General features: G+C 45.2%; 1 protein-coding gene across 3 annotated transcripts; it reads left to right on the top strand.

Moving 5' to 3' along the window:
- The first annotated feature begins 2,097 nt into the window (after positions 1-2,097).
- Tnfaip3 (TNF alpha induced protein 3) lies at positions 2,098-16,699 on the top strand. 3 transcript variants are annotated; one of them, XM_052169619.1, is made up of 9 exons: positions 2,098-2,340; positions 5,676-5,988; positions 9,199-9,389; positions 10,218-10,365; positions 10,547-10,717; positions 11,847-12,027; positions 12,242-13,119; positions 13,858-14,039; positions 14,585-16,699. In XM_052169619.1, exons 2-9 carry the CDS (start codon positions 5,694-5,696, stop codon positions 14,867-14,869), a joined length of 2,331 nt encoding a protein of 776 aa, XP_052025579.1. In that variant the 5' UTR covers positions 2,098-2,340; positions 5,676-5,693; the 3' UTR covers positions 14,870-16,699. The 3 variants fall into 3 exon arrangements, with proteins under 3 accessions (XP_052025579.1, XP_052025580.1, XP_052025578.1); XM_052169620.1 differs by lacking the exon at positions 2,098-2,340 and adding an exon at positions 2,939-3,092; XM_052169618.1 differs by lacking the exon at positions 2,098-2,340 and having other exon boundaries at positions 5,259-5,988.
- The last annotated feature ends 7,176 nt before the right edge of the window (positions 16,700-23,875 follow it).

Below are 23,875 nucleotides of genomic sequence, written 5' to 3'. Positions count from 1 at the left end.
AGTTTCAAGGTTTCAGGTTGAGATGTCCTTATTTTACCCTAACACAGGCACTCCTATACGTTCCCCTTCTGACTTTTCCTTCTCATTCACTGCACAGACACTTCTTACTGGCCTTGCCCATGTCTTTAGGAAGAGAAAGCTAAATGCGCAGCCAGGTGGTGCCCTAAAAGACATTGAAAACTAGGAAGGATGTCCTCTGCTTACTTTTTCTCTGGACTATAAAGACCTGGAGGAGGCTGGGGAAGGCTGAGGAAGGTTGGCAGGCATTGGTGAGCTGCACTGTTAAGCTGTGGGAAAGGTAAAAGCCCACAGGCTACCTTCTGCATCTGCCCAATAACAAATCTTGGCAGGCAAGATGGCGGAACAGTTCTGTGGGGACAGCGTGAATGACAGGTTTGAACTTGGCCTTGCAGGTTTATTATTTTTCATTATTGAATCCCCGGCTCAGCAAACCTAGAAGCCAAACAGAAGCCAGGATGGGCACAGGGAAGATACTGGATGCGTTGAGGAACCGGTTGTCTGAGACAACAGAACGCCAGCTGGTTCTATTTGCAGAGGTCGGCCTAGGAGAGTGGTCTGCAGATTAATAGTCTATGCAATGGTGTGTGCTTTTCTGTCCTGCATCTTTTATCACCTCTGCGTGCCTGGGGCGTTTCCTGAGGGTGGAGCCTGTATCTATTGTGGCTAGTTGCTGTGTTTGTCAGTGGGATTCCCAGGCTAGAGATAGTCAAGTGGTTAATCCTCTCATGTGGGCTTTAGGAGCAAGACAGACACCTGCAAAGACTGTGGGCACGTGCTTAATCTTTTTAAACTTCACGTGAAAGCTTCTGTGAGCCTACAATAAATACTGCAGGAATGCCGTTTTAAATTACTACCATTGTTTGAGTGTCCAAAGCTGAAAATGTCTGTAAATAAGACAAATACTACCAGGTTTTAAATAGAAACGGAGCAGGGAAGGATATGTGTAGGGTGAAGTGGGGTGGGGGGAGCCATTAGACCAGTCTTGGGGTAATGGTCAGTACTCTTGCTTCAAGGCTCTCTTTACAAACAAAAAATGCGATCGTGCTCTGTCACCTAGCCCACTCAGTACTGGGTTGAAAGGAGCACTTGTTTCTAGTTTAAACGTCTGGCAACTTGGCAAACATACCTAAAGTCACAACGTCATGGAGTGTTTCTATCTGGTTTGTGTTATTTTCTTGGACCCCCAAGAAGGTAAAAGCATTTCAGCTTCTCTCTCTCTGCAGAGTTCAACCCCCCTGCGTCCAAGTGAAGTGAAGCTTTCTCCCTTCTAGAAAAAGGCAAGCCGCCTTTCAGGGATCAGGGCAATATGGAAGGTTACCCTCCACTGGCTTCCTGGGGGGAACTAATTCTCAGGCCAGCCAAGCAATACCTAAGAAAACAACTGTAGTGGGATCGGGGACAGCCAGCAATAAACTTGAATCAATTTCTAAACTGTAAAATGCTCCTTGGAACAAGGAAATAAAGGAGAAATGGAGGGTGTGTCGGGGTGGGGGTGGGGAGGTGAATCTAATTCTCTCTGAATTTGACCTTGCCCCTGTAACTCAAAAGCTGCAGGACCAGGACCGTGGCGTCTGATCTCAGTCTGCATTGCTGCCAGCCTGAAGCTCACATATGGCTTGGACAACCCTGCTGTTTTTTCTCTGAATTCCCTTCAGGACCCTGCGGAGGGCTCTTTCTTAAGTGCTCACCACATGCACGACCCAGACTTCAAAGCAGGCTTCAAGTCTGAGGTCCTGTGTGTCTGGGTGGTTTTTAGGGTTTTCTTTCTAATTTCCCTTCCTTTTCACAGCTGATTTTCTTCAGAAAAGAAGCTATAAAAAAGAACCTATTGCATTTCCAGTTCCCATCACCGCGATTTCCACATGGATGTGACGTGGAAGGCAGCTTCCGAAATGCCCAGGTGACTCACAGGGGGACACCCCGGGGCGGGACCTAGGAGTTTCTTCGGGGCGGGGCGGGGCGGGGACGGCCTAGAGCGCCCTCTGCTGGCCGGCCGCGCGCCACGCGGGGGTCACGTGACTGGAAAGTCCCAAAGTCCTTCGGAAATCCCCTGTGGCTGGCAAAGCATACAACTGAAAGGCAAAAAAAGGGAACTGCCCAGTCTGCAGCCTTCAGAGCCGGAGGCGGAGCGGTGTGCCGGGCCGCCGCCGAAAGACGTGCACACCCCCCAGCCAGCGAGCCCGATCGGGCGTCCATGGGGCTCCGCCTCGGCCCGACCCCCACCACAACCCGGATCGCAACCCCCGGCTGCTGCGGCGCACTCCAGTGACGGCCGGACGGCCACTTGGGCTCTGCGAGGGCTCCACACGGCCCCAAGAGGTGAGCGGAGGGTGCTCTGGCTGCGGGGTGCAGGTCTAGCAGGATGCGGGGGTGCACTGCCAGCCAGCTTCGGGATGCACGGCTAGCGCAGTGTGGGACTGCCTTGCTCTGGCTTTGCAGGGGTCCTGGAGTTGGGGTATTGTTGGCCAGAGTTGAGGTCCTGGTGCCAGGTGTTTAGGTTGACAGCCCTAAGTTTCTCCAGCCAACTAGTTAGCTAGCTATTCCTTTTCGATCCTGCAGGGTGACATGAGCTGCAGCTGGCTGATGGATAATCAGTCACCTTTCGGGTCCCTAGGTCGTGTGGTCTTGTGGTCGTGGGTGACCCACCCCACCCCCCTTTGGAAATCAAGCGCGGCATGTTCACAGGCACGTAGACCTTGCAGAATCGCGCTGGGGTTTCTTCCCATATTGTGCATAACTGGCTCAACAGAGGATAGTTTTCTCAGAGGCCACCAAATCCAATTTGGAGGCTTTAGTCAGCCAACCTTTTAGTGATCTGTGGGAGGAGGGTTGCAGGGCGGGAGGTGGAGGGGAGGGGCGTGCTTTGAGATTGTCACTAGGTCCCTAGTTGCCACCGTATAAGAAGAGTATGCATGCAGAAATGAGTCTCTGGCCTGCTTGTTGGGAACTCCACTTTAGGTGGCATGTAAGACTCCCAGCTGCAGCCCCGAGACTCCACACTCAGACCGTGGGGTTGTCAATCCGGGTCTGTCATCCCACATCCTGCCACCTGGCCTCTCAGGAAAGCTAAGGTATTAAGAGCTCCTTTTGGAGCTTGCTTTGTTTTCAGTTCTTTTGGTCTCTGATCTTTCTTTGGAAAGCTAGTCTGGTCAAGTGGGGGCACCGTTTGGAACTGATCGTGGTTAATTTGCCTTCCATACATTGATGTCCCAGATTATTGAGCGACCGATCAGGTCTCCATTCTTGTTGTCTGAGATGCTCCTTGGATTTTTTGCAGTCGTTATATGGGTTTTTTTTGGGGGGGAGGGGTACTTCCCAACAATGGCCCGAGTATCTGTTGATAAATAATACATAAGTTTCCACATCGCAGACAAAAAAAAAAAAAAAAACAAGAACAAAAAACAAATCTGTTCAGAGTGGAAAAATAAAACCGGGGGAAAGACTTTGATGAGTAACTTCTATAGAATCTTATTGATCCTGTGACAAAAATTGGGAAATTTATCTGTAAGGCAGTGAGGTAAAAAATGTATTTTTAAAAGTTAAGGGTAATGCTGGTTTTTTTTTTTTTACCCATAAAACGTAACAATAATATGTCAGGAAAATTTATTCTCTAAATGTGGGGGAAGTCCAAGAACTGGAAACTTGGGCAGAGGTTTAAGCTTTGTTTTAACCAGGGAGTGCAAGGGAGAGTCTATGAATGGGGTCATAGCAGGCTAGCAGACACTGACATTGGCATGTCTTCGAGCCCCCACCACTTTTCAATCTACGCTAAAAGATCTTTAGGTCCAGAAAAGTGAAATAGTCATAAAAAATAGAATGAGGTGCAACTCAAGGATCTTAAACTTCTCCTTACCTGTTTCTGAGAGCTGCAAATGCTGGGCCTCAGGGTTGCCATTAGAAGACTAACAAGGAACTGAGATAGGAAATAGGGAGGTTTGGCTTCCTGTGCTTTCTGGGCCTGAGACGGATCTTGCCTTCATTGCCTTAGCTGCAGTGGTTGTGTGATATCAAGGCTGGGAGTGAAGTCATACATTTGTAGCTATAGCATCAAGCACAAGGATGGGCCTTAAATAAATGGTCTGGCATTGCTGGTTGCATGAATTCATTCATGGGTGGATGGATGGATGGATGGATGGATGGATGGAGGATGGATGGATGGATGACATGGTGAGAGAGACCACTGCTTCATTACCAAGGAGATTTATGTGTGGTAGTTTTGTCTCAACCTATGTTTCAGCCTAATTCTAGTTGCAAGGAGCAGCTGTCATCAGACACAGAGAATAACTTCCAGGCCTCAGCACTCCAGTGCAAATTCCTAATAGCAGCCTCTCCCTTTCAAGCAGAAAAGGAGATAATTTATACTGCTGTATCAGGCTTAAGAGACCCCAGACCTGCCCAAGAGAGATTTCTCTAATCTCTAGATTTCTTTTCCCTCTTGCATAGTCTTAACACCTTTTTTACCTGGTGAGTTAGTTCACCTTGGAGGATAGCAAGGTACCCCAATGGTATTAAGCTTCGCTGAGAAACTTCGTCCTGGGTGCTCCAAATCATTGCTTTCTTCTAGGAAATTAGGATGTGTGGTCAAGTGCCCTGTGAAGGGTCTGCAGGGACAGTGGAGCAGAACTGGCTCAGCACAGTCCAGTCCGTATCATCAGTCCTCATTCTTGCATAATTGGCTTGGGGGGGTCATATGGCCGCTCTTTGTCCTGAGTGGTACCCCTACTCAAATACTTCCTATTTGCTTCCTGATTTCATTTCTTCCGCCTTTGATTGTGTTCAACCTTTTAGGGTAAAGAAAGAGGGGAGGTGTCTTTGAGCATTGGGACCTTGGGCAACAATAAATACTGGTCTGCTTGAGTTGAAATCACAGGGCTCTCCGATTGTTTTTTTTCTGAGAGGTGTAATATACCTTATTACACTGTTCATTTGTCTCATGCTATGAAGTTCGGTGGCAAGGTTCTGAAATCCAGCTGACATTTATTTGTCTTTAAAATTGCAAAGCATCCTGCCAGGAAGAAGCTTTGTTTTGTTGTTGGTTATAAAACAATTTGGTGTTGACCCTTTATAAATATCATAAACTCTCTGAAACCAAGTATTTTATACATTTCTTTGGGGCCAATAAGAAACAGGAAATACCAAGCGGCGGCTAGATGCCACATGGGATTTCCAAAAAGCATTTGCTGCCTTTGCAGCATCAAGAAGGGGATGTTCGAATGACCTGCATCTACACGGGAGTCAAGAGCGAGGATTGGATAGTGGTGGTCTTCAGTGACGGCCTAGACTTGGGACTCTGATGAGTGACATCAGAGCGACGTGGGGTTGGCTTTGTGGAGCAGTACCTGTTGCTGAGAGACAGACTTGGACCACTGACAAACATTACTGAAAGCACGGGTTATTCCCCCTCCTCCTCAGGACCCACGCTCCGCCTTCCTTCTCTTGTTTAGACTAATCTTTAAAAGTGATGTAACTTAAAACAGTCCAGTGTGAGTTAATCTCCAGGGCCAGCTAGTATCCTGGGAGGAGAGGTGACTAAGATCTTTTACCTACAGATTAGAGTAATGACAAGATCAAACACTGGGGTTTCCTGCCGCCAGCTCTATGGGAACAGTGTTAAAGGCAGGCTAACGGAATGGGCTTTTCCCCTTCCTCTTCAGGCCTTGTCGAAGAGGACCATGGCTGAGCAACTTCTTCCTCAGGCTTTGTATTTGAGCAACATGCGGAAAGCTGTGAAGATAAGAGAGAGGACCCCAGAAGACATTTTCAAACCTACCAATGGGATTATCCATCATTTTAAAACCATGCACCGCTACACGCTGGAGATGTTCAGGACATGCCAGTTCTGCCCACAGTTTCGAGAGATCATCCACAAAGCACTCATTGACAGAAGTGTCCAGGCCTCCCTGGAAAGCCAGAAGAAGCTCAACTGGTGTCGTGAAGTCAGGAAGCTTGTGGCTCTGAAAACCAACGGTAAGGCTTGCTCTTTCCCTCCAGTACCCTAGTTGCCAGGGAGACTGCTTCTGGGGATGCTTTTTAATGGCATTAAACGGGCACCTATAGAAACTCTCTAAAGGGATTAATGATAGCTGTGAATGTGTCTGATGAGTCCACTGTTGTGTTGAGGCAGGATTTCATTGTGTAGCCTAGGCTGGTTTTGAACTTGTGATCTTTCTGTTCCATCAATGGGTGGTGGGACAGCAGGTGTGCACTGCTGCAGCCAGCTGCTGGATATTTGTATTTAAGGTGTTTTCTAGGTGCATGTGTGTTAGGTTACAGAGGGCATGGAGGCTTTTAGGATGCATTTCTAAACCCTGTGCCCCAGTTGGGGGATTAATCTTTCTAATGCTTATGTTGGTTGAATCATCTATAACATGTCCTTCACTGGCCAGAATGGAAAGGATTTAAAAGGTTTTAAGTTCAGAAGGGAAGTAGAGTGTTGAAAATCAGAATCACAGTTGTTTGCCACTGTTATTAGGAAAATGTAGTGATGTTCTTGTTCTTCCTGTGTTGATGGAATTTTCTAGATTCAAAACAAGTGGTGTTAATGACAGGAGATTCTCCTGTTTCTGCCCCCCTTACCTAGGTTCTCTTGCCTAAGCAAATGAGACACAGCTTTTTTGCACTGTTCTTGGCAAATCAAATCAAGTGAAGTATAGAAGCAGATAATTGTGTTGTCATTAAGGAGTACCCACGCCTATTGTATCAAACAGCCAGTGTCTGCCTTTTGTACACAAAGAACTTTACCACTGATAGCTATTCTATCTCAACTTTTTAAAACCATGTCCTTTGAGTAAGAATATTGGCAGAAACATCCAATGATATCATTTCAGGCAGTTACAGAATTCTGGCTGTACAATGCTGACATTTATTATTATAAGAAAAGAGAACACATGAGATCAATTAAATACCATATAGGTAAGAGCACAATTTCATTTTCTTGTATCAGTGACTACATTCTGTGGGTATACACACACACACACACACACACACACACACATCCAAGAGTAGAAAATTCTTGTTGGCAGTGATGGAGCTAGGATCGTTAGCTTAATAACTTAATTGGTACATTAACGTTGGCTGTTCTTGACTTGAGTAACTTAGTGATGGGTGGATGTGGGGTTTTGTTTGTTTTGATTCCAGGGACTCTTATACATCTTCCCTATATTTATGAGGCTTAGACGCTTAAAATACAGAAAAAGCTGGAGACAGTGATTCTCTACCTTGTTCTTGGCATTAAGTCGAGTGATGCCTAGAAGCAGACAATCAAGTTGTCATCGAGGGGCTTATAAACCTGACAGTTTGTGGTTTTTACCATGTCCCATTTTGTTACAAAAGGAGAGATGGAGTTGAGAGAATTAGAAATGGGGTAGAAAAATGAAAAGCCTTATTTTACTTGCCACTCATGGCATTAGCAGATATTATATAGTATTTCCTTAACAGAGGAAATATCTAGTTTCCTGTAGAAAAAAAAATGCAATGTAAATGTTAAACACGTCCTTTGCCATTTAAATCAGCAAGGATTCACGCTACAAATAAAACTAGAAAAGCAAAGGTATTTTGGTTACGGGTTGGGTTCAAGGAATCCTAATTTCTCTGCTTTGAAGAAAAGTTATGAAAAAGAAAGTATTTTTAAGGAGTAAGGGGTGTGGGGGGAAGAAGTGGCTTTCTGCCGATTGGATTATTATTAGCATCTTTTCTTTCCTTTTAAAAACCCCTCCCCTCCAGGAGGTTTTCTTCAAAGGAAGGTCTGCTTGAGGAGGGGGTGATTCACAAGTCTGCATTTGAGGATCTGAGACTGTGGTGGATGAGGAAGGGAGTAGGTGGCATAAAATTGAAACTTCATGAAAATTCCAGCTTCTATTGGCCGTAGCAATTTCACTTGTATAGTGAGTAGCCTGGTTCCAGCTCAGCCTGGCCACACCCACTTGGAAAGTCCAGGGTGCAGTTCACAGTTTAAATGTCTACACACCAGAACAAAACGTACAACAACTGTTGCTCAATTGCTAGTCAAATATCTTCGCACTGGGGAATTCCACATGTTACTTAGGGAATTTTATACTGGTGCATCTCAATAAAGAACTGAAAGTAAGCCCAAGAAGAAGAAGAGAGAAAAAAAAAAGCCTTATCTTTGCTCTAGATTTTGCAAAGGGGAAATTTCAACAGAATGCAGCCCTTGCCACATATCAGCCTAGACACTAGGCTCTAGTGATCTTTTCTGTTCATTAGTTCAGGGAACTGTTTGAAGCATGCACACTGAAGGAAAAATGGCCCTGGATATGGATTTGACAGCTTGTTTACAGTTTCACTATATTTAGAATTTGATGGAATGTCAAATAGCTTTGTTGTCTTACTGACAGAATAATATTAAATACACACACACACACACACACACACTTCAAACTTTTTAAAAATTAAAATTATATAATACTTTCCAAAGGCAAATGAAGAATCAACTAGTCTTATATTAAATGATTTCCCTAAATGTTTACTATTTGGGGGCATGGGAAGGAATGCAGTCTGGGACTGGATGGGAGCTCACTGGTAGAACCCTTGCCTAGCATTCCTCATAATGCACTGGAGGCAGGGACAGGGCCTGCATTATTTGGTACTGTCGTTCCTACTTTATAAGCTAGGAGAGGAAAATCCCAGGTCCCCACAGCTCAAGTGAATGGCCAAGTCATTTACCACTGAGTCATAGCCAGACCAGCCCTATCTAGATAGGCCGAGCCACAGTGGTTTCCTCATGTGTATGGTGCCTTGGATGGAAAACCTTCCTTAGAACTAGAGAATAGTAGTATCAAGTCCTTACCAGCAAACCAAAGATTACTACGAAGAAAGGACTGTAGAGTTCCTAAGTGGGTGCCCTCATCCCACCAACTAGACAAGAAAAGACTTTCAAGGATGTTCCCAAAGTCATACAGACCAGTTAGGTGCAGAGCCATGCTCCAATGGAAGTGGTCTGGCACCCCCCCCACTGTCTGCATTACACCCCCCACTGTCGGCACCATGCATTACACAGAAGAATGAAAAGCTTCCTTATAGAATGTTATCAGCTGGCCCTTGGTTAAAAATCAACCAGACAGTCCCCAGCAGTGGTCTTAACTCTTTCCTGAGAACCTTGGAAGGGCATTCACTTTGGGCTGCTTAACTTTGCTCCTCACAGCTCCCTTCTGTCCCCAGGTGATGGCAACTGCCTCATGCACGCAGCTTGTCAGTACATGTGGGGTGTTCAGGATACCGACTTGGTCCTGAGGAAGGCCCTCTGCAGCACCCTTAAGGAGACAGACACTCGGAACTTTAAATTCCGCTGGCAGCTGGAGTCTCTGAAATCTCAGGAATTCGTGGAAACGGGACTTTGCTACGACACTCGGGTATGTTTTGCTTTCGTGTGGCAGCCCTGGTAGACAAGGGCTACTCTGGGCCAGTCCCTGTCCCCTGAGGAACATATGACTTACTAAGTCATATGAGTTGAGCTAAGCATTGACCACTCAGTGGAAAACACCAAGAGCCTTCTGCCGGTTTAACCCCAGGCCTTAGGCACTCTCTAGGCTAAATCTGGACAGCAGATCCCTGGGTGTGCATTTCGTTGTCATCCAACCTTTTCTTGAGCACTTCCCAGAGTTTCCTGGCTTAGCTATGCCAACCAGTCCAGGCAAGAATGTACCTTTTAATCCTCAACCATAACCTGGGATTGGTTCAGAAACAATGGAAGCAGAGCTTCAGTGTCATGTATTTTTTGTTTTTGTTTTTGTTTTGAGCTAGGGTATCATGTAGCTCAGGCTGTCTTTGAACTTGCTATGTAGCAGAAAATGACCTTGCTATGTAGCTGAAGATGCTCTTTCTGCCTCTACCACCACAGTGCTGGGATTGCAGGGATGCACCACAGTGTGATTTTATGTAGGGCATCAAACCCAAGACCATGTATGTTAGTTAGGCAAGCACTCTTCCAACTGAACTATTCTCAGCACCCCCAGTGGGGGATTTTTATGAAAGCAATGCTGTCTGTATCTCCCATCAGTTCTGAGCCTGCCCTGCAGTGGAAAAAAGTAAAGGAACCAAACCAATATTAGGGAGAGGATGAACATTTGAATGAGTCATCTTTCAATGAAGAAGGGTGAATGGAGTTTCTACAGCAGACAGATGCGGAGTAACCTCTGAGAGGGTTGTTAATCCATTCCTCTCATACTCTCTCTCCCTAGAACTGGAATGATGAATGGGACAACTTGGTCAAAATGGCATCAGCAGACACGCCCGCCGCCCGAAGTGGACTTCAGTACAATTCCCTGGAAGAAATCCACATATTTGTCCTCAGCAACATCCTCAGAAGACCCATCATTGTCATCTCAGGTGAGGTGCCTCAGAGAGTTTCTTGGTTCGCCAGGTGAACGTCAGCTCTGAGGATAAATTGATCATCCCCCCCCCCCCCCACTCCCATCCCCTCGTCCGCCCTACAGCTGTCAGCTGACAGTGGAGGGAGCTTCACGGAAGTCACCTGGGGTCTTACCTTGTTTTCTCTTTCTGTCAACAGACAAAATGCTAAGAAGTTTGGAATCGGGTTCCAATTTTGCTCCTTTGAAAGTGGGTGGGATTTATCTGCCTCTCCACTGGCCTGCCCAGGAATGTTACAGATATCCCATCGTCCTTGGCTATGACAGCCAGCACTTTGTACCTCTGGTGACCCTGAAGGACAGTGGACCTGGTAAGAAAACATCAGTTCCTCTTCATGACCCTGATGGATCCTGGAGTCCCAGGCCTTGCTCTTTGTTCCCAGTTGAAATGGTTTTGTTTAGGTGTGTTATCTTGTCATTAATCACGGAAGATTAAACACCCCTTCTGTGAGATGCTTAGGATCAATATCATTTCAGATTTCAGAGTCTTGACCATGTCAGCATCGGTAATCAGAAATCTAAATGCTTCCAAGTCCAGTCAGATTCATAGATTTGAGATTTTCAGATTAGAGGTAAACATGTTGGCCTAGTAATGCAATAGCTGTGAACATGCTATGCCTCCATCTTCTTTGGTGTGACTTGGGAAGTACATTCAGCATGGTAAACATAGGCTGGACAGTCATGTGTGCATACTTCCACCCCTATTACTACATGACCCAATTAAGGTGCACAGAGCCTCAGTATCATGCTTGGCAGAGAGCAGGTAGATGTTTAGCTATTCTTATAATACCTTAATGTATGGTGAGCTCCGTGCTAGGGTGCTAGGCAATATTATTTCATTCCACTCTCATGGTGTCCTTCTGAGATGTTGGCAGGAGCCGTCTTATTTTATTGATGAGGCCACGGAAACTCAAAAGGTTAAATGACATGCCTAAGTCATTGAATCTTAGACATTGGCAAAGTCAAGATTCTAACTCGGGTCAGACTGGGGGAGGGGGGCCGCATGAGAATTTAACCAGTTCAAATCTACTGTCTCCTTTTTGTGGTTACAAAAATCAGCTTAGGTGATCATCGACAGATGGATGGATGAATATACATCCATGATAGATATACACAATGGAGTTTTATTCAGCCATAAGGAAAAAGAGAAATTTGTCATTTGCAGAAAAGAAGATATTAAACAATTAATACAGACTCAAAAAAAACCAACACATTTTTGTCTCATCTATGGAATCTAGGTTTTTTTTTTTTAAGGGTCAGGGTTAAAAGGCATGGAATTAGAAGGCAGATGATGTTGAAAGATAGGGAGGGCAGCAGGATGTCTTACTACTCTTTATATGCCTTTTGTATCTTTAAATTGGAATCATGCTATGACTTTATCTGTACCATCATTTAGCAGGATAATATTTTACTCACACATTATTCTTCTCCCCCCTTCAGAAATTCGAGCTGTCCCACTTGTTAACAGAGACCGGGGTAGGTTTGAAGACTTAAAAGTTCACTTTTTGACAGACCCAGAAAATGAGATGAAGGAAAATCTTCTAAAGGAGTACTTGGTAGTGATGGAGATCCCTGTGCAAGGCTGGGACCATGGCACGACTCACCTGATCAATGCTGCAAAGTAAGTAGTGTCCTTTGATGTGTCGTCTTGACTAGAGAGCGTGACAGGAAGCGCCTAGCATAAGCGCTGGTCGTGTCCTGTCATAAGCCTACGTTTTGGTGCTGGTTATGAAGTTATTGCCCTGGACTGCATTCTGGAAATGCATTCTAGGAGCTAATGATATAATAAGGTCTTGTGTTATTTGGGCTCACTTATTTTCCTATTTGTTCTCTAGGTTGGATGAAGCTAACTTACCCAAAGAAATAAACCTGGTAGACGATTATTTTGAGCTTGTTCAGCATGAATACAAGAAATGGCAGGAGAACAGTGACCAGGGCAGGAGAGGGACGCATGCGCAGAACCCTTTGGAGCCTTCCACACCGCAGCTGTCACTCATGGATATAAAATGTGAGACACCCAACTGTCCTTTCTTCATGTCTGTGAACACTCAGCCTTTATGCCACGAATGCTCAGAGAGGCGCCAAAAGAACCAGAGCAAACTCCCAAAACTGAACTCGAAGATGGGCCCCGAAGGACTCCCAGGCGTGGGACTTGGCTCCTCAAACTGGAGCCCGGAGGAAACGGCTGGAGGGCCTCATTCAGCCCCACCCACGGCGCCCAGCCTTTTTCTGTTCAGTGAGACCACTGCAATGAAGTGCAGGAGCCCTGGATGCCCTTTTACGTTGAATGTGCAGCATAATGGATTCTGTGAGCGTTGCCACAACGCCCGGCAGATTAGTGCCAGCCACACTGCAGACCCGGGAAAGTGCCAAGCCTGCCGTCAGGATGTCACTCGGACATTTAATGGCATCTGCAGTACCTGTTTCAAAAGGACTACAGCAGAGCCCACACCCAGCCTCATTTCCAGTATCCCTCCCTCCTGTCACCAACGCTCCAAGTCTGACCCTTCGCAACTCATCCAAAGTCTCACCCCACACTCTTGCCACCGAGCTGGAAATGTCTCCCCCTCTGGCTGCCTCTCCCAGGCAGCACGGACTCCAGGAGACAGAACAGGGACAAGCAACTGCAGAAAAGCTGGCTGCACGTATTTTGGGACTCCGGAAAACAAGGGCTTTTGCACTCTCTGTTTCATCGAATACAGAGAGAATAAACGTGAGTGAACTCGGAGATTGCCTCTTGCAGTAGCTACTGGCTAGAAAGGGCCTTGAGCGTCAGGAAAGTAACCTGTCTCAGCAGTCAGAGCAATCGCATCTCACTACACCATCCCATTGGTTTGTGGTTGGGGACAGTCGCTCTTGCTCTGCATTTGTACCTGAAAGCAATAGGCAGCATCTCATTACATAGCTCTAGTTACCATGGACTCTAAATTAAAAGTATCCTATAGATATAATTCATGCTAGCCCCAGATGAACCCAGTATGAAGCTCAGGGAGGCCTCAGAGTCCTGGCAATCTATATGCTTTTGCCCCTTGAGAGCTGGGATTTTAGACATGTACTGCCACACCAAACTGTGGGCTGGTTTTACTAAGCCTATTGAGTGTTTGTCGTCCATGTAGAGTTTAGACTTCAGCAACATCTGTGAGATGGTCTAAAAAGTGCTAGCAAGGAACAGGAAGTATCTACAGACACCAGGAAAACTTTGTGGCTTAGGAATCTCCAGCCGAAAGGGCTGTTAAACAGTTAATGTCTGCTGTTTGACCTTTGACTGATCGGTGGTCCGGGTTCAAAGTTCAAGATCAGTATCACCAAAGATGTTTACTGTGTCAGTTTGGTCTCAAGTACCTGCTTAAGGCTGTGCTCTTCTGTGCTGGGACCCAATTCTTCTCCAACCTCTGTGTCTGTGTGCACCGTAACCCAGATGGGATACTGACTAGCATCTGCTCTTTTGTAGAGTTTGTCACTGCCTCTGGGAAAGCTGGTTCCCCGGCCCCCAGGTTCCAGAACAACGTCCCATGCCTGGGCAGGGAGTGCGGCACACTCGGAAGCACCATGTTTGAAGGGTACTGTCAGAAGTGCTTCATCGAAGCTCAGAACCAGAGATTTCATGAGGCAAGAAGGACGGAAGAACAACTGGTGAGACATTAGGTGGAGCTTGACCCCTCTGGGATCCAGGTCCTTCATCTATGACAGCCAGGCTGTCTCCTTAGGACAAAGGGCTCCTTAGAAAAAATCTGCCAGAAGAGAGCTTAGAAAAACCAGCCACGTTTTATTGGTTCTTGAGGTGGATATATTGCATGACCTAAGTACATGTAGAATTTATTCTGAAAAGCCTTACACTCAGCCATAGACTGAAACCCTCTGTAAGAATCCCAAAAGCCAGGGTGATCAGGGACATGTTAGAATTGAAAGAGAAGCAAGCTTCTCAAAAAGTCCTTTATCCTGAACATCAAGGATGCTTCCAAACACTGGCATGTCAGGGGGAAACAAACAAACAAACAAAATGTTCCCTCAGACAGAACCAGGTGATCAGCTTCTGCTGGGACTGGTGGGAGCTTTGGGTCCTCAGTTACACACATATTTCTCTCAGGCAGATCAAACCCTCGGTAGAATCCATCCTCTTAATTTGAAATCCCTCTGGTCTCCTGACACCTTTCTCTTTCCGTGTTCTTCCCACATAGAGAACAAGCCAGCGCAGAGACATGCCTCGAACCACACAGGGAGCCTCAAGACCCAAGTGTGCCCGGGCCTCCTGCAAGAACATCCTGGCCTGTCGCAGTGAGGAACTCTGTATGGAGTGCCAGCACCCAAGCCAGCGAGTAGGTTCTGTGGCCCAGCGGGCTGAGCCCACTCCTGAAGAGCCCCCTAAACAGCGCTGCCGGGCCCCTGCTTGCGATCATTTCGGCAATGCCAAGTGTAATGGCTACTGCAATGAGTGCTACCAGTTCAAGCAGATGTATGGCTAAGTACATGGCTGAACGCATTGACTGGTCCAGCAAGAAGGAGCCTCAAACTGCTATTCAGAGTGGTGCTGTGGTCCAGACTCCTGAGTGCCACAGAAGGGTGGGCCCTGGGAGAGTGGCTTCAAGTGTCTTTGAACAAAGTAGGCAAGATAAGCTCTTTGTTCATAATGGCCGTGACCATCAGGTTAGTAACCAAGACTATGCCCTGGTGGGCTGGGATTAGACCTGGTTACCGGCAGTGCATGATGCCACGTTCAGCCTGAAGCCATTGCTGCTCGTCTACCAGGAGGCTGTGGAGATCTTTAGACAGGGAAGGCATGCTAGGACTGGCAGCAGTTCCTGAGTCTGGCTGTCAGGGAACAGGAAGAAAGGCTTATGGGAAGGTGGGATGGAGACTGGAACCATCCATCCGACTGCTAACTGGAAGCTTCTCTCCGAGAGCCAAAGCTGAGTTCTTAGAGCACGGAGGCCCTCCACGAGATGGCAGAGGCAGCTCAGGGAAAACGGATGTTGGCAGAGCGCATGTGCGGTCAGTGGGCGTCCCTACCTGTCGACTTGGCGCCCACAGTTCTGCGGGAAAGCAGAGTCGCACACAGGTCCTGTGGCTGCTGTAATGACACATGTTCCCATGGAGACAAAACAAGCTGCTCTCGACTGTATGCACCTTCTACACAGCGGAACATCATCGTGGGAAGACATGCCAGTGTCGGCTGTTGTCTCCCGCTCCAAAGAGAATAAGTTTGGACTGAGGTGTGTATCAGAGTGTGTACATATGTAATATACCCTTATATTATGTATGAGGGATTTTTTAAAAATATTGAAATGGTTTCCTAGAGGTAGTAGGAAGACTGAATAATAACAACCTATTTTCTGGTTGTAGTCAGCTCGACCCTGTCTATACAGCTTGTTACGTGAATTCAACAAGCTGCCTTCTTAAAGGAAGCCATCATTCTGGTTTATTTATTATGAACTTCAAAGTTATTTAAATGAAGATTTTCTTCTATAGTATTCTCTTGAAAAACATATTTGCTTTCCACCATGTCCTGGGGACTTGATAAGTTCCTGGCCACAGACTGTGGTGGGGTGACTGTCTTCTCTCTCTACGTGTTGCTTCCCTAGGAAAGAAAGGGTTGCTTTATGAATAAGTCTCTAGAATCTGATGCTTCTTATGACCTCCTGGCTGCACAAGAAGAAATTGGTGTCTGTCTTCTATAGATGCTTCTGAGTATCCTACCTCTTTGAAGAGAAGATAGGGATGGAGTGAGGTGAAAGTGGGAAGGGACACAGATATGTGGCCCTTGATTACCTTTGCCTACTGTGTAATTGTCGTGCCCCTTGGGTACTGGATAGGAACATTGAAACAGCACAGCCAGTAGCCATAAGGATGAGGAAGTTTCTGGCACTGCTTGCAGCTTCACTGTGTGCTTTGGACTTGCTTTAGGAGGGAAATGCAGCTTTGCAGAGACAAAGGCTGACATCTGGGGTCCAGCCCAGCACCTGAAGAGACTTGTGATGTCTAACTCTATGGAGCCTTTTCTCTCCTTATCTGCTATGTGTCTTCCCCAGACGTCCATCTTTGTCCTTCTTTGCCAAAGATGTGAAAATACAATGCAACATTATCTAGCTCTTTCAAAGTTGACAGTCTAATATTTTGTGTCTATTGATTTTCAATGTTAATGTGAAACCATTATTTATACTTATTATAGAAAGTATGTGAAATTTGCACAGTTGACTTTCAAAGGATGGGGTCTACCTTTTTTGGACTTCAGATTGTATTAAAGAACTGTAACTTCACAAAAGTCAATATTAAAAAATAAATTATTTAAGAACAAATTCTGATGCTTTCTGTTAATGAGTGTTGGAACATGATGGGCTCAGATGTGAAGATTTTGATGTATACTGGGCCATGGGCACACCTCTTACCCATGGAAAGAATGATATCTTCTGAAAAATAATTGGCGATGGAGAGATAGCTCAGGCAATAAATACCTGCTGCTCAGGCATGAGGCACTGAGCTGAGTATAATCCGCATCACCTGTGTACAAGCCAGATGTAGTTGCACATGTATGTACACGTAAGAACATTTGCGCGCGCGCGCGCGCGTCCACACACACACACACACAATTATCAGTGCATGAGAATAAGGCCATGCACTCAAGCACAGTCCTTGGGTTTAATATCAATGACACAGAAGCCAGATGGACGTGGGAAGCCTCTCTCCCTACACCTCTTCAAGGGCCACACAAGGTCTCTGGTGACTCCTGTTGGGGCATTTAGGAGGTAGAGAACTGAAACAAGAAGAGAGTGACAGAAAAAAGGAAATCATCAGGGAGAAAGACTGGTTGGTGTGAGGCTCCTGTGTCAGGCAGGAAGAGTTAGACTGTGTGTGGTAACCACCAGAGTTGGAGAGTTATGAAGTCACTCAGTAGGAAAACGAAGCATTTTCCTCTGCTTACCTCTTACACTATAATTGCTAGCACAGCATTCTGCTATCATCCAAAAATGTTGGACTATCTCCCCACTAGATAACAAGAGCATAATTCTGCAGCATAGTCCTTTAGCTCAGTACTGACAGCATCAGATTACTGACACTCAGGGCTCAGTCCCCCACACTACATGCCAACCTCAAGCCCAAGGTGGTTTTTACCCATTTTTTTTTTTATAACTGATCAGCAGAAATAATGGTCCATAGACTCTCCTCAGATTTGACTAAATTTATTCAGTTGTCATAGATGTCAGGGAAGCATATTTGTTCTTTTATTATAAGGAATATAATATCTGCAGTGGGTGCAGATAAATGACCACATATAGCTCAGTATCTAGAGTGGAGCTTACAGGCCATCTCGGGGGCTGATCACCTGACACTTCCATGCATCTAACTTTAAGGAAACATTTTGAACCCTGTCCTCCAGGTTTGTTGCATATGCATGATGAAAGCACGGACAATCATGGCGACCTATGATAGAACAAAAAGTATCTGAGCTAATATTAACAGATGTTGTGGAAAGACCCAGAAGTGCCTCTGTGTTTATTCATTGCAGTCTTTCCTTCAGAACAGTGTCCTTGCCTTGCAGGCGTGGAGCGGGGCATCGTTTGAGGTGAGAATACGATGCTTCACACGGATTTTCAACTTGATAGGATCCAGAATTATTTAGGAGACAAATAGCTCATCATGCCTGTGAGGGAGGGAGTTTCTAGATCGGGTTAGCTAAATGTGGGTGGGGCATCCATGGACTAAGGTCCTGAACTGAAAAAAAAGGAGAAAATGAGCTAAGCACCAGCACTGTCTTTTCTGCTTTTAGACAGGGTTTCTCTGTATAGCTCTGGGTGCAAACTGTGACCAGCTGCCTCATGCTTCTACCACCGTGACTTTCGGGCCACGTAGACTGTAGCCCCTCAGACTGTCAGCCAAAACAAACCCTGCAGGCCTTAAGTTGCTTCTTGTTAAGATATTCGGTCACCGTAATGTTGCATGTAATTAAAAAAAAAAAACATCTCCCCCCCTCCCTTTTGCATGTGACTGCTGCCCACGCTCTGGCCCTTCCGGGCTAAGCTCCGGAGATCAGCTAACAGCTCCACTTCTGGCTCTTCTGTTCCTCTCGGCTTAGCTTCGCTAAACCATCATTGGTCCAACCCGGCCTCTCTCTTTACTCACCTTTGCTCTAAGGATGAAAACCACTCATTTCTATTACTTTAAATTTTGCCTACTAGCACAACTGCCGGGCACAGAATCTCCTGCCCGAGACTTACCAGTCAGCCTGTATCAGCTAGCCTCTGCGACCTCCTTGGCTATCCGCTGGCCGCAGAGGCTGCTGGTTCAAGCTTCCCCAAGATTTTACAAGATAGCTGCGTGCTTCTTGCTCCAAAGCCACGCCCTTTCCCTACGGTCTCCTTTTCCTGCTGGAAACCGGAAGTCCCACCTGTTCCTTCCTTCCTGTTCCGGCCTCCTTTAAAGACCAAATCAAGAACCAATTGGGGAATCAGGCCTCAATATCAACATCTCCCTACACAGTAAATAAGTGTATTCGCAGATAAGGTAGGTCAGATAATTCCTTTATGGACAGCTCCAAGATACAAAGTTGGGGTAAGATTGGAGTATATATTTTGATTTGCCTTATTGACAAATGTTCACATCTTTAGCCTAGTTATGGAGAGAGTCTATAAGGCAGAAACCGTGGACTGTGGTCCCTACTTCCGCCCTCTCCAAATGTATCATCCACGGGAAACTGAGCCAGGACCATTGCTTGAGCCAGATTTTAGAAGCATGACTTTGAGAAAAATTATCCTAAAAACACTTTTAGCTTATGAGAAATTATAAAATAAAAGTTCAACGAACACCCATGTAGCAACATTTTGTTAAATTAGTTTCTTAAGCTTCAAATTATTTGATGGACAGCTTGAAGGCAGACCCCAATTATATGACATTATACCCACAAGCATTTCGGTGTGTATCTCAGATTCATGAAAATGTGCTCCTACATAACCACCTTTACATCTCTAGTTTAATTACTTTACATTTCCTTGTGATCCAATTAATAGGAGGTCTTGGCATAATAGGTTGGTATTTTTTTTGAGAAATGTATTCTAAGAACTGTGTTATAAATTGATTTCATCATTGTGTGACTGTCACAGTGTTCTCACAGAAACAAAAGTGGCTGCCACATTACTATGTGATATATTTATGGTACCACCATCCTGTGTCATCAGTCAAGATAGGTCATTATGAGATGTCTTGCTGGATTTTAATTTTCAAATTATCCACCACATAAAAAAGTCTTATTACTTCTGATAATTTTTCATAAGGCTCTTTTATTCTCTAATATTCAGGTTTACTTTTACAGACTATCACTTGGTTAGAACTATCGAGATACTTGAGATTTCTATTTGTTCTGTTTTTGTTTTGTGTTATGTTTCTGAGACAGGGTCTTGCTTATGTAGCACTAGAAGATTGGTACTAACAAATTGGCCTTGAACTCACGGCTGCTTTCCTGACCCAGTCTTCCAAGTGCTATGATTATAGGTATGTGCCACCAGACCTAGCCTGTGACAGTCATTCTACAGGACACCCCTCACTCAGGATCTGGATCCTTGATTCCTTGTGGCATAGTTAATTTGAGCCTTCTCTTCTATTCTTGCTATTTGTGGCTCAGTGGTGGTAGTGGGTATCCTGTTGCAACCCGTCCTGTCTGTGACTACTTACCCAGGAGATCGTAAACTCAAAGGACCCCCCTCTCTTCTCCTCCATTGTTCCTCCTATCTCTCACCCAGCATGATACATTTCAATTCTTCAGTCAGCATGATGAACGTTAGCATCTGACCATAACTCACCAGGATTTCTAAAGTAGGAAGTGACATACTTAACCTCTGACTCAGAGGATGGCATCCAGACAGGGGAACAGAGAGGGTTTAGAAAGGGCACCAAGGACTGGGTTAGAGGAGGGCTTCCATCTGAAGTGGGTGAACCTCTGGGGATTGTGTGGGTCACCCTTTCATGTCTTGTTAAAGCAGCGGCCCCTGACCTTATCAAAGCTGTAAAATAAATATTCCCCCCAGAAGGCAACAGTTTCAGGTAGAAAGAAGCATTGTTTCTTTAGTTCCAAGAAACTCACCCCTACTGCTGCCGAATTCCATCTTTGTATGACACAGGTAGCATGCTCCCAAATGGAGCTCACAATGCCCAATGTCTTGGGAATTTTTTTTCCATGCTCGAGGGGCACTACTTCCTTCTTAGCCCCCTCTATGTTTCTCCCTACTTCCACATTCAACACCTGTGGAATGAATCTCAAATCCATCCCTGCCCTCCGTCCTGGACTTTAACCTGAGCTTGAGTCTGTCTTCTTACTTCCTCCTCCTGCTTTTCAGCCCTCTCTTACTTACTATAACTTTACCTTTACTCATTTTTTCCTGAAGCTAAGAGTCCACGCAAAGGCCTAAAGCACACACCAAGTGGTGTATGAAGAAAACAGGACATCTTTAAATTTACACTTCGACTGTGAAAGCATAAACTAGATTATATGGTGCTGGTGAGTGATGTGTGAGTTGGCCCCCTGCTCTCTGTTCCTCGGCGTTAACAGTGGGTCACTGTCACATGAGCAGTCACTGTCACATGAGTAGCTCTGCTCAGGCACAGTGATCTCTGTGTTCATTCACTCGGGTGCAGAGTTTCACCTGAAAACCCCTTTGTTGTACGCGTGCTTGACATTGGAAACCAGATTTGTTTTTCCTGGTCTTGAAGCCTGAGCCTCCCATGTGTTAGGCCAATGTTTTACTACCTGGAAACCAGATTTTTTTTTTCCAGTTTCCTTAAATATTACCCAAGCCGAGGCTGAGGAGATGGCTTGACAGTTAAGAGTCCTTGCAAACTCAATTTCATTTCCCAATACCCATATTGGGGGCTCTCAACTGCCAGATTCAGGGCCCTCTTCTGGCCTCCAGTGACACACGAACACACACACACACACACACAAATTGTTTCCAGCTTTGAACCCCTCTGTTGGGGGGAAATCAGCTTACCTTTACATTCTCTCCACTAGTTGACATCATAAAAGAAGACAGGAAATCCAAATATCACAGGAAGAGCTTGATATTTTAAAACAGAAACATTTGTCTTCCTGGACCCATTACCTGCAATTACTCAGCCTTGAGCAACTTGTCTCGTGCCTCTGCACTTCTGTTTTCTTACCTAATAAATATTTTAGAGACTATATTAGGGAGGCAGAGAAAAGTTTCAGTGGGTAAAGGCACTGGTCTCGCAAACCTGGTGACCTGAGATAGATCCTCTGTAACCACCTAACGGTAAAAGGAGAGAACTGATTGTCTTGTGTTTTCCTCTGCCCTCAACACAAGTACACACACACACACACACACACACTTTTTATGGTTAATTTTAATATTAACTTCCTACAAGTTAGAATCATCTCAGTAAGAATCTTCAACTGAAGAATTACCCTAATTGCCTTAATTGATGTTAGATGGTCCCCCCTCCCCACTCTCATTTGGGTGACACCTGGGAGCAATCCAGATAAAAGGGTCGAGTGGCAGGAGAAAGATTACTGGCCTTTGGTCCCCTTGGCCTTCCATCTTAATTTACCTTACTGCTGATTCCCTCATTGGTGCCAGAACCAGTAACTCCAGGTTTCCATCCTAGACTACGGACCAGGGGCCTTCCAGGAATTTTCCAGATTTTCAACCAATTATCATCAATTGTAAAAATATTTAAACCTTGGTATATCACTCATTTCATTCTAACAAATGCTAAAGATTTCCCAAATTACTAACTTTAGCCCAAGAGTTCAGTTAATAATGAGAAAAAAAAATAGCTTTAATATGTAAATGCCTCAGGTGTGCACTGCAGCTGGATGATACTCTAAACTTTACTCGCTTCTATGAGAACTAGTGATTCTAAACCCTGGCTACATGTTAGATTCACTGGATTGTGAAAGGAAAATGTCTGAAGTCTACTAGTGCTATCCCAGGCCAAGGATGAGATTGTCCTTGTTGGCACTGTTCAAAGTCCTCTGAGCTTGGCATGGTGGCATACACAAGAGACTGAGGCAGGGAGGTTATGAGTTCCAGGCAAGTCTGTGTGTGTATGAGACAGGGGGTTCTCTAGAGAACAGAATCCATGGGATGAACATATATGATTGTGTGTGTCTGTCTGTGTGTGTGTGTCTGTGAGGCTTTGTGTGTGCTTATATGTGTGTGTGAGAGACTGTGTGTTTGCACATATGTATACACAAACTATCCTGTGAGTAAACCACAGACATGCCACAAGTGTTTATGTGGAGATCAGCGGACAACCTTTTAGTTTTATCTTTTTCCATCATGTGAATTCTGGTGATTACACTCTAGCCACTGGGCTCGGTGTCAATCGTCTTCACTTGATAAGCCATCTCACCAACTCTGTCACTTTTCTATGCTAAGAAAGACAATTGGCTACTGTCAGCTTACACAGGAATCAAGAAGAAGCACGTGTGTGTCTTAAGAAAGTGCAGCAAATAGAAGCAAAGTTTCTTGATGCTAAGACACTTGGGAGAGGATGGAATTTAGGTGATGGGGTTTTTGTTTAGCACAGACAAAGTCCAGGGTTCAACCCTCACCACCATATAAACTGGGTCCGGCTGTGCTTGCCTGTAATCCACTTTGGGGATGAAGGCAGGGGATGAGAAATTCAAGATCACCCTGAGCTCAAGGCCAGCCTGGGCTACCTAAAATAATGTCTCTAAAGCAAATAACCCTCAAAACAAGGCAAGGACTGTAGTCCTGAGATAACAAAGAAATTAAAATAAAACTCTATTTCATTGCCCACCCCACACACTTCTGCTTCAGAACAGTACTCATCTATTTAACTGGGTGTTTTAAATATTTTCCACTGATTCATTGAAATTTTGCTCAGGTTTGAGGGAGCCAATCTCACTAGAGGGCTTGCCCCTCAAAAACCTTCAGGTCGTGGATGCTCCACACGCCCTCGTTCCAACCAGTTAACGAAGGTGAAACCAATTAGCATGCAGTTGAATATTAGTTTCACAAATATATACAGCACTGCTCTGTAAACTCCAGTTTTACAGATTTTTTTCCAGTAGAGTGAGTCAGAAGATAAGAAGCAGCAACACTTCATATTTCTCATGATCATCTTTTTAAAAGAAGCTGCATTCGGTTTGAACTTTAGAATTTCTTACACATAAGCATGGAGCACGCAAATATAACACGGCTAGCCGGAGGCTGGAGGTGAGGTGAACCTTCCTTGAAGATCTCTGAAGATGCCAGTAAGCTTAATAATTTCAGAGCTAATACTCTGAAGTAACGAGAAGAATTCATTGGCTAGTAACTAGCTGTTTATAGTGTTTACAGTTTGATGTTTGTGTGGTCAATATGGAGAAAGGTTTCAAACAGGAGACTGATGTTATTTGAGTCTAAGACATCCAGCTTTTTCATAACCAAAACAGGCTGGGAGGTGACATTGCTTCTGATAGACACTAATATCAAATAATAGTGTTTAACAAATAGATA

Source organism: Apodemus sylvaticus, chromosome 23 (assembly GCF_947179515.1).
Source record: "Apodemus sylvaticus chromosome 23, mApoSyl1.1, whole genome shotgun sequence".
Classification (NCBI taxonomy): Eukaryota; Metazoa; Chordata; class Mammalia; order Rodentia; family Muridae; genus Apodemus; species Apodemus sylvaticus.
The sequence above is the reverse complement of the archived record's forward strand: the minus strand, read 5'-3'. Positions and strand labels throughout refer to the sequence as shown.